Here is an 11,252-nt window from a genome sequence, read left to right on the forward strand (position 1 = left end):
CTGTTCTTGAACAACAGCTGTGCAAACTGATCCCATCACATCTGTGAGCAACATGGAGTCGATCTCTGGTTCACCTTTGACCTTTTCTTCCTTCTTGTTGCATCAGAAACTTAAAGTGAATAAAGACGTTTGAGTGAAACCAGGTTTCAGGTGGACTGAAGTCGTCTTCACTGTGAACTTCATCAACTTTCTGCTTCACAACAAAACCTTTCAAATCCAAACACACATCCAAGCAGCCGAGTCCAAATGATCCACGTTCAAATATTGTTTCTTTTCTCTGCAGGATCTGGTCAGGACGTCTGGATCTCAAGTGGATTTAATGCCACAGATCCAGAGGAAGTTTTACTGTTTGGCTCTGAATCTATAGAGCTGCTGTCATGTCTGATTTTAGATCAACTTTTTTCACCTCAACAGAATAAAATGACATTTTGTCCCATTAACAAACTCTTTAAAGCTTTTTAATAAAATTTATGCTTCATGTTTTTGCTCAATTCAACTTTTCTAACAAACTCAGAGTATTTTTCTCTCTTTTGTTCCTGCAGATCATCAAACAGATCAGATGAAAAATAAAACTGAAAATCTTCAACAATCGACGTCTGGAAAATATTTGAAATAGAAAATGTTCTGAGGTCGGTGAGCGCCTCGTCCGTCGGCCTGTTGCTGCACCTGCACATGTAACCAGCGGAAACGCTGTCACCATGGAAACGACACCTTGGTCCAGACCGGAGGAGGCAGCATCATGCTGAGGGGAAGCTGGTCCCAGTGGATGCTTTTCAAGTTCATAGTGAATGTAAAAAGCTTCAGCATATAAAACATTATTTTATTAAGATAAATATAGCCTTCTCAAAAATAAAAAGACTTTTTACTCTGAAGAATTTTAAAGAACCAATAAAGTTATAATTAGTTTTATTATAATGAAAACTGTTTTGGATAAAAACCAAATTAAAAACTAATACTTTTCATAATAACGACGAAAAAGAATCTGAATTTGTAATAAAACGTTTTCTATGAAAATAAAAGCCAATAAAAAGAGAAAAGTGTCTTAAAGCCATGAAGTAGAAAGAGAAAAAGCGTACTTCTAGAGCAGGAGTCGGTCCAGCGCTCCGGCAGAGGTCGTCTCCATGGTGACCTTCAGCGTCTCCTCGACCTCTTTGAGCCGAGACGGCGAGGCGGTCGGCGTCTCCGTCCTCTGGAGACTCACTGGGACGTCCTCCTGTCCCTCTGCCTGGTGGAGAACAGCAGGTCCTCCAGGACAGCAGGACGCCGCCTTCCTTCTAATGCAGGAAACACAGAGAAGCCGCAGCATGACGCTGCCACCGCCGGGCCCCGTGAGAGCTGCTGGTGTCTGAGTGCTGCAGCAGCAGGCAGGACAAGCTGCAGAGATGAAGGCCTGGAGGCGTCTTCATCACTCTCTGTCAGCAGATCTCAGTCCGTTTTCTGCTGATGTGAAGAAAAACAAACAATTTGACTGAAGCAACGTTTCCATGAAATGAAAATCAGGTAAATAATTTAGATAAGTCATTAATATTCATGGCAGACACCATGGAAACAGTTTCTGAATAAACTTTATTCCCAATAAAGAAAATACAGCAGCAGGCAGTAATATGCTGGAGATGCTGAGGGAACAAATCCACAGTTTACAAATCAAATTCAGGTTAGAAGTTTCATAGCTTTAGAGTCGATGCACATCTTTAAAGACTCCATAAAACATCTTAGAGAAACTGTAAAAACTCTGAAGTTGGTTTGTTATTTACAGCATGTAGAGAAACTTGGCCAACAGGATCACAACGTTTACAATATTTTCTTTCCAACCAGATTATTATTGGAAATACCAAAGCAAACATGTTGAACAGTCAAAGGAATAAATATATTACATTTCCAACTAAAGACAATATTGAAGACACAGAAAAACGTTTTTCGAAAATTCCCAAAAAAGGGTGAAAGTTTCTGGTTCCAAGTTCCTCTTTGGCCGAAAGGCAGCAAATATTCACCAGGATGATGATAATAATCATATTTATTGATTCTCTGCTAGCTTTATCTTGTGGTTGTGTCCCACAGAGGGGATCACAGCAAACATTAAGTGCCTCAAACAAAAACCAACCAACAATGAAAAGTTGTTGGCCCCGCCCTCACAGCTGCTACTAAAGACAAACAATCAGAACAAAAGGAAAACAAAACTCTAAAAGACAGCAGGCGGCACAGCAACCACTGTAAAAACATAAAACGACTAAATACTTATTCAATCATTTTCATCAAGTCAATCTAAACACACATTAAAAACGCTGCCTGCCTGCATGGCACAAATCACCATCAGCTCAAATCTGGTGGATCCACCAAATAAGAACAAAACATAAAAAACATGCAATTCATCTTTAATAAAACAACAGTATAAAACGTACCTACAGCGTCGAGCACCAACACCCAGGTAACGTGACTCCCGACCATCAACCAACAACGTGTGACCCAACCACACCTGAATCAACCAGGAAATCAACACCTGACCTCCAGTTTCCCCTTGATGGAGCCTCAGGCTGCGGGGAGAGCGACACCTAGTGGCGCCACCTGTTAATGACAAAAGGAGCAAAGGGGATCGATATTTGGAAAATATTTATTCAGTTCTGAATTTACAATATTTAAAACCTGCAGAAAACTTTGACGCCTCCCGTACTTTATTATAGACACAAAACACTTTCTTGGCAATAACCATGTTTGTTCCCAATCAATATCTGAATAAAGATTGTTCCAATAAAAGATTGAAGCAGCTTTGCTAATATTATTCATCTGAATTATTTCTCTAATATGTTGATTTCTGGTTTTCATACTAAAGAACGGCTCTGAATGACCAATAAATGACTCTGGAAATCTGGAATATTGGATCTGGTCTCAACTTGAGGTTGATATGAGAAACTTGATAGAAAACAACAGAAAATTCTGCAGGGAAAATTATATTTCCTAATAAATTAACCATCATTAAACAATTGTTTACAGATAGAACATCATTTCCCACATAGTTCTAAAGAAATAGGGATTTATGCTTGAAGCTAATGTTTGGTTTTTCCCAATAAAACAGTTATGAGGGGAAAGTTATGCTTATGATAATGTCCAGGATAAAAGTTGTTGTTTATGGAAGCTGTATAAATGAACTGGGAGCTTTTCTATTTTCTTGATAAAAAGTCTTTAAACCAAAGATTTAAAGACTCTGTAGGAAGATTAGAGTCTAATGAACAAAAACACAAAGTTTATAAAACCTGATGATCATTAAAACTGTTTGAATCCAAATGTTTCCATCATCAACACATCGATGCTCTGAGCTGCAGCTTCAAATACAAACATTATTTTCCATCATTTATGTGAAACTTTTGCTAAAATCATTCCGGCCTCAGAACCAACTCGGTACCGGTACTGTTATCGGTACCGGTCCACATTCTCCGAGAGAAAGGATAATAATGGAACCATCAGTTTCTAGCAGGTGTGTGAATTATCGCTCGGTACCAGAGTTACAGAGACAGAACCGGGTCCCGGACGGAACCGGGTCGGTCGGTACCAGAGAGCAGGCCGATGAGCAGCATCACCACCCATCCGGACCAGGCGTCCAGGAGGCTCTTGATCAGCTCCCAGATGGACTCTTTGCTCTTGCTGGTGATCTGCGGGACAAACACGCACACGGTGAGCGGGTGGGCATCGCCCCACAAGCCGAACCCAGCCCTCCAGAACCTTTCGGTGCCGGTCCGTGTCCCTGGACTTCTCCCTCAGCCAGTCGATGGTGTGGAAGTCCTCGTAGGTCCCCACGTCGGGGAACGGCTCGTCCAGGAAGTCCATGAGCGACCCGGCCCCGTTCATGTCCTCCGTGGGAGTGGGGAGGGGGACACCTGTCCACGGAGGACATCAGCAAGCTGCGCTCGGTACCGTGTTGCCATGACAACGGGCCTTACCTTCTGTCGCCGCCGCCATGTTGTCCTCTTGGACGCGTGGACTAATCCCGGCAGAACATCACGCAGGACATTTACACAACAAACCCACGAAGAGACCAGCAGCGACACAGACTGAGGCACCAGCCCGCAGCTCTCGCGTTACCTACCAGATCTCGCGTTACTTCACAGCAAAAGCTCGTTCAGCAGCGAAATGAGCGATAAATACCGGAAGCAGGTTTTTAATAAATTGATGGGTCACAAATTAATATCAAATTAATATTTTATTCTCTACAATAAATATTACATCTGATTATTTATGTTTGACTTAAACATTAGAAACGAAAACAGCAAAATAAAACCAGGAGTTATTCTGACATCTAGTGGTCAAAATCTGAAACTACATCATCATTAATGGCCACAAATATTTTAGTTAAACTGAATTAAAATATCAAAATATGGAGATTTATTCTTGGAGTATTTGTGATTAAAACTTGTTATAATTTCCATATTTGTATAGTATTTATATTCAGCCTGCATTAGAAATTCCTCCAAAGAGAATTATTACACTGATGATATTTTAATATATGTCTTTATTTTGAAAAGCAACAGCGCCGCTCAGCCACTGACGTTTTATTAGAGCAGCTGATTAAAGTTCACTGCTTAGAGGCGAATCAAACGGATGAACTGAACGTTCACTTGTTATTCTCATTTATTTCACACAAACATATTTTCATAGAAATTATTTATAAAGTTTGATTAGTTCTTACTGCCATGGTGGAGATCTGTGGTAACTACAGATATCCTTTATCGATCATTTATTGATATATGTTGTAATTTTCATTTTGATCAAGTCATAAAAATGAGCTTCTAATAATGTTGTTAAATAAGAGTCACTATAACTGAAAAGAAAACTAAACTAAAAATCCTCCCTGAAAGTTGAACTGGTTGAGAATTAAAGGCTGAAAAAATATAATCATTAAAAATATTTTTACGTTCAAATCCAAACATTAAACATTTAGCAGGATGAAAACTACTGGAGAAAAATTAAATATGAAAAATTAATACAGTTTAAAATATTACGAGTGGTTGGATTTAATTAATTTTTTTGTTCATTGAAAATTTGTTAATCTCATAATTAATAAAAAAAAAGCATGACTGAGTTTAATCTCTGAATTAAGGTATCACACATTAATGTTATTTAAATACTTTTATCTGAAGAAATAAAAAAATTACATGTGGGTGGAAAAAACCTCAGCAGCGTTTAATTTGCTGCTTTTGTGTATAATGTTTTTGTTTCATAAAAGTTAAATATATTATTTGAAACAAAAGCAAACAGTAAAACACCCCGTTTCTATAGGTCTTAATGTGAAAGTACTCACCGGAAGTGTATGTGTAATGTAAACTTTCTAACTTTATGAAGCAGCTGTAGTTACCATCTGGGTCCACTAGAGGGCAAATGCCGCCCTAATCTGAAATAGTTTAGGAGCCAAAGCTCCTCTGAAGCTGCTGCTAGTCTGTTAGCATATTCTAACAGACTAGCAGGACTCTGAGACTCCGCTAGCTCCGCTCAGAGTCTCTGCGGTCTGGTTCATCTCTGTGGAGCTGCTTCTAGTTCACATTGACAGATAAAACATTTATTTCATGTTAAGATAGGAAGAAGATTTAAGAAATAACAACAGAAACACCAAGAGAGCAACAAGAAAGCCGATCAAGAGCTGGAAACTAGCTATCTGCTAACATAGCCGTCTGCCCCCTAGTGGACACAGTGTGTAAATACAAGAGTAAAGTTAGAGAGCTGATATATGAAAAGCACTTCCTTTGGATTCTTTCAAAATAACACAATGACCTAAATTCTCTGTGTTTTATTGAGAATTTAATAAAACACTTAAGTACATTTTAGCTTAATGTACTTAAGCTAAAGTACATTAGCTTAAGTACATTAAGCTAATGTACTTAAGTACATTAAGCTAACTTAATGTAAGTACATTAAGTTCATTAGCTTTATGTACTTAATGTAACTATCAGAAAGCATAACTATCAGAACTTATGCTTTCTGATAGTTTATTATCTTATCAGAAAGCAAAAGTATGTAATTTTCTTACGATTTGATGTAAATTATATTATTGGGCTCTGAAGCCAAATTATCGTAATTATTTTTGTTTTACAGAAAAAAGAATTATTTAAAACATATTCTAACTAAACAGGAAACTCAGCATCTTGGCGAACAAACCTGTTAAGTATTTCATCAGGGAATATTAATATGTAATTTATTTAGGAAATATAGATGAGTTATCTGTATGTAAATAACATCTATATATTAAATCAACTGTCAGTCCTTTAGACAGACCATAATAATATGAATATTTATCATGAAAATGATATAAACATAATCAACTAAACAAACGTCTGAAATCAGCCGCAGCTCTGCAAACTCACCTCTATGTTGAGAGCGGGATATTTCCGCCCTCTGGTGGCCATAGTGAGAACTACAGTCTTGATAATGCTGCATTATTTACATTTAATGTGGAGTTTAGAGAAAAACTAACAGTCTTCCTGAGTCATATTCACAGTTTACTGACTCAATTATCCTGATATATTTTTATTCACTGTTTGGATTTATATATGTCATAAAACTGTTTTAGATCATAAAACAAAGCTGCTGTAATAAACTCTTTACAGGACGTTTTATTTCAGATCAAACTGAATAAAATCCTGCAGTGACTCTTATTTAATGACAGTAATGTAAGCTGACTTGATCTGACTTTATAACAGTGAAAATTAAAACAGAGAAACATCTGTTGAACAATTTCTATTGATGATGTAAATAATGAATAAATCCAGAACGACGGCAGGATGACCGATGGAGAATGTCCTGATATGTGAGGAAAATTAACTGTTTCATCTCATGAACATATAAACTTTTATCCAAGCATCATCAGAGGTGGAGTCGCTCGTCCCGTCTGTATCAGCGCTGAATTTTCCTGCGTACCTGAACACATCTTCAGTAAAACCAGCCTCACTGAAGCCAACAGACCAGAGCTACGTTGCAGGAAAACTCTGAAGCTTCTTGCTGGTTTTGGCCTCTAAACTGAGACGCGCTCTCATGAGAAGTGAAATGTTGCACTAGGTGCAGGAGATGACCTTTAACCCCTGGTCCCAGGTTTTAGGCGGTGTTGAGGTGAAGAGCGAGGCTCCTGATCTGCTGTGAGTGACGTGACGCTCGGTGGAAGTTCTGCATCCTGTTGCAGCTTCATGTTGGAGACGTGAGGTTTTGCTTCTCCTGTCAGGGATTTGATGGGAAACGAGTCACAACATTCAGATGATTTTGTCACTTTGACGATGCAAACTCTGCTTCCTCAGTGTTTGGTCTGTCAGAACGCTGGCTCAGGTTTCTCCTCTAGTTTTTCTTTAAACTTGTTCCACTTTAAATCCACACAAATAAACCACAGAAAGTTATTTTCTCATCTTCTGATGCAAATTTGCATCCATCAACAAAAGCAGGAAAATAAAACTGTTCTCCTTGAACAACAGCTGTGCAAACTGTTCCCATCACATCTGTGAGCAACATGGAGTCGATCTCTGGTTCACCTTTGACCTTTTCTTCCTTCTTGTTGCATCAGAAACTTAAAGTGAATAAAGACGTTTGAGTGAAACCAGGTTTCAGGTGGACTGAAGTCGTCTTCACTGTGAACTTCATCAACTTTCTGCTTCACAACAAAACCTTTCAAATCCAAACACACATCCAAGCAGCCGAGTCCAAATGATCCACGTTCAAATATTGTTTCTTTTCTCTGCAGGATCTGGTCAGGACGTCTGGATCTCAAGTGGATTTAATGCCACAGATCCAGAGGAAGTTTTACTGTTTGGCTCTGAATCTATAGAGCTGCTATCATGTCTGATTTTAGATCAACTTTTTCATCAAAACAGAATAAAATTACATTTTGTCCCAATAACAAGCTCTTTAAATCTTTTAAAATTAAATTTATGCTTCATTTTTCTGCTCAATTGAACTTTTCTAACAAACTCAGAGTATTTTTCTCTCTTTGTTCCTGCAGATCATCAAACAGATCAGATGAAAAATAAAACTGAAAATCTTCAACAATCGACGTCTGGAAAATATTTGAAATAGAAAATGTTCTGAGGTCAAAGGTCATCATCTTGATCCAGAGTCTCTTTAGACTCAAACTGCTGCAGCTTCAACCTGTGAGGATCAGCAGGACACAGAGACGTTCTCTACTTTACAGAGATCATCAGATCCTCCACCTGCAGAGAGAAGAAGGAAGGAGAGCAGATCAGTGAGTGTTTCCAGTAGCAGTCAGTGACGCAGCACATCCAGTAGATGGTTTCCAGTCAGACTGATCTCAGAGCTGTGACCAAGATGAACCTGATCAGTTGTTTCCTGTTGAACTGAGAGAACAAGCAGGTCTGAGATCAGATCTGCTGCTGTTTGATGAATGAGGACCACTGTCTCTAGACATGTTGGATGCTGGAGTCCGTCCTGGATGGAAGACATGGACACAGCAACAACACAGCAAGCTGCTGTTCCTCTGATTGGCTGATTGCTGTGTCCAATCAGGAAGCCTGAACCATTCTCCTCCCACTGAGAAGCTGCAGCTTTACTGGGAACACTGGATCTTTGCTTTGATGCTGACTGGGTTTAGTTCAATATGCTGACAGCAGCTGGACTCACTGCAAACATTTACTTACAATAAAGTCTCTACAAGATCCTTCAGCTGCTGAACATCTGATTCCTCCAGGTAGTTTCCTCTCAGGTCCAGTCTGTCAGACGGGTCGGGTTGGACTTCAGAGCTGAGACCAAATAATCACAGCTGATCTTTGACAAACTGCAGTCCTCCAACCTGAATAAAGAATAAAAGATGTGAACCAACAGGATGCAGGTTAACCAGTCCAACAGAACCAGTTAAAGATTCTCATGAATATTAATGCCAACAAGCTGCTGCTCCAATAAAGACCTGCTGACTTCAGAACCAGAACCAGAACCAGAACCTGGTACTGGGTCATGATGTCTTGGAGGATTTTAGTCAGTAAAATCATTCCAGGTTCTGATCAAAGTGTTGAAGCATCTATCATTGATTATTGATTTGTTCCTGTCAGATTCCAGGATTTCACTTTTCTAGACTGGATGACCTTTGACCTGCTTGACCTGAGGGGGATTTCTACACACTGGGGTCCGAATGCTGTCCTGTTCTGACCTCAGATCAGCAGGTCCAACTCAGTTACACAGAGAAACTAAATTAAACTCTGGATCCAGGAACAAACTCAGAAAATATTGATTAGATCAGAAGAAATGAACTTTGATTGATGATCAATTATATAGAATTATTCACAGAAATATCAATAATTATATCACTAAAATACCTCAATGTCTCCAGTCTGCAGCCTTCAGTCTGTAGAAAACCACAGAGATCCTTCAGTCCAGAACCTTCCAGGTTGGTTCCTCCCAGGTCCAGTACTGTCAGACGGGTCGGGTTGGACTTCAGAGCTGAGACAAATAATCACAGCTGATCTTTGACAAACTGCAGTCCTCCAACCTGAATAAAGAATAAAATGTGAACCAACAGGATGCAGGTTAACCAGTCCAACAGAACCAGTTAAAGATTCTCATGAATATTAATGCCAACAAGCTGCTGCTCCAATAAAGACCTGCTGACTTCAGAACCAGAACCAGAACCAGAACCTGGTACTGGGTCATGATGTCTTGGAGGATTTTAGTCAGTAAAATCATTCCAGGTTCTGATCAAAGTGTTGAAGCATCTATCATTGATTATTGATTTGTTCCTGTCAGATTCCAGGATTTCACTTTTCTAGACTGGATGACCTTTGACCTGCTTGACCTGAGGGGGATTTCTACACACTGGGGTCCGAATGCTGTCCTGTTCTGACCTCAGATCAGCAGGTCCAACTCAGTTACACAGAGAAACTAAATTAAACTCTGGATCCAGGAACAAACTCAGAAAATATTGATTAGATCAGAAGAAATGAACTTTGATTGATGATCAATTATATAGAATTATTCACAGAAATATCAATAATTATATCATTAAAATACCTCAATGTCTCCAGTCTGCAGCAGCCTTCAGTCTGTAGAAAACCACAGAGATCCTTCAGTCCAGAACCTTCCAGGTTGGTTCTGTTCAGGTCCAGTACTGTCAGACGGGTCGGGTTGGACTTCAGAGCTGAGAACAGAGACGTCCAGCTGGTCTCTGAGAAACTGCAGTAAGTCAATCTGAATAAGAATAAAAGATGTGAACCAACAGGATGCAGTTAAAACTGAAATATGAACAAATCAATAATAAAATGTATAAATTAATTTCCCTGAATGTAAAAGAAACATGATGAACTGATTCTAACATCTGATCCAGTCAAACTGGTTTAAAGAGTCCAAACCAGCAGAACCAGAACATTTGATCAACAAAGAAAGTCAAAGTTTGTCTCAAAGTTTCTGAGGATCTTAAACTCAGTGGATGTTTTTCTCTCCATGTTTCCTTCCAGGCTCTGGATTCTCCGACTGCTCTGTCCATCATTGATCTGCTGATATTTTATGGCTCCAGTTTTTTCTTCATTAATCTATTAATGATGTTTTTCTTGCTGCTTGTATTTGAACTGCAGCTCATTGCTCAGTATGACAGATGGAAACGGGTTGATTTCAATCCTTTTATCATATCATCACATTCTGAAAGTTGATCATTTTGTGCTGATTCAGTTTCTGAACCATCAACTAGAAAATTTGATCCTTTTCTCTGTGAGGTCATTGTGGGTCATTTGGTTCTGGTTCTGAATCGTTCATCAGAGACGCTGCAGAAATGGGAATATGATCAGGATATCAGCATCTTTAATCTGGTCTAGTTAAAGCACTGCAACACCTGGACTCTGTAAACCTGGACTGGATCATCATCAACTAATAGCAGGAGATTTAAAGCTAATGTGGGATTTATGGATCTTCAATAAAGGGACATTTCATGTTGACCTTTGACCTGCTTGACCTGAGGGGGATTTCTACACACTGGGGTCCGAATGCTGTCCTGTTCTGACCTCAGATCAGCAGGTTCAACTCAGTTACACAGAGAAACTAAATTAAACTCTGGATCCAGGAACAAACTCAGAAAATATTGATTAGATCAGAAGAAATGAACTTTGATTGATGATCAATTATATAGAAATATTCACAGAAATATCAATAATTATATCATTAAAATACCTCAATGTCTCCAGTCTGCAGCCTTCAGTCTGTAGAAAACCACAGAGATCCTTCAGTCCAGAACCTTCCAGGTTGGTTCTGATCAGGTCCAGTTCTGTCAGATGGGTCGGTTGGACTTCAGA

At 39.1% G+C, this 11,252-nt stretch overlaps 1 protein-coding gene and 1 long non-coding RNA gene across 4 annotated transcripts; both read right to left on the reverse strand.

Moving 5' to 3' along the window:
* Positions 1-436: 436 nt before the first annotated feature.
* Positions 437-1,218, reverse strand: LOC129356441 (uncharacterized). Its single transcript, XR_008605407.1, has 2 exons — positions 1,077-1,218; positions 437-769 (listed from the first exon to the last, which is right to left on the reverse strand). It is a non-coding gene; the product is annotated as an uncharacterized LOC129356441 (long non-coding RNA).
* Positions 1,219-1,390: 172 nt separating this feature from the next.
* LOC129356434 (H(+)/Cl(-) exchange transporter 4-like) lies at positions 1,391-4,129 on the reverse strand. 3 transcript variants are annotated; one of them, XM_055026018.1, is made up of 5 exons: positions 3,933-4,088; positions 3,715-3,869; positions 3,545-3,644; positions 2,400-2,562; positions 1,391-1,440 (listed from the first exon to the last, which is right to left on the reverse strand). In XM_055026018.1, the coding sequence occupies exons 1-5, from the start codon at positions 3,949-3,951 to the stop codon at positions 1,416-1,418; spliced, it is 462 nt and encodes a 153-aa protein (XP_054881993.1). In that variant the 5' UTR covers positions 3,952-4,088; the 3' UTR covers positions 1,391-1,415. The 3 variants fall into 3 exon arrangements, with proteins under 3 accessions (XP_054881993.1, XP_054881994.1, XP_054881995.1); XM_055026019.1 differs by having other exon boundaries at positions 1,404-1,437; XM_055026020.1 differs by lacking the exon at positions 1,391-1,440 and having other exon boundaries at positions 2,486-2,562; positions 3,493-3,869; positions 3,933-4,129.
* Positions 4,130-11,252: the final 7,123 nt, after the last annotated feature.

The sequence above is a fragment of the Poeciliopsis prolifica genome, unplaced genomic scaffold, assembly GCF_027474105.1.
Source record: "Poeciliopsis prolifica strain line A6 unplaced genomic scaffold, Auburn_PproV2 SCAFFOLD171, whole genome shotgun sequence".
Lineage (NCBI taxonomy): Eukaryota > Metazoa > Chordata > Actinopteri > Cyprinodontiformes > Poeciliidae > Poeciliopsis > Poeciliopsis prolifica.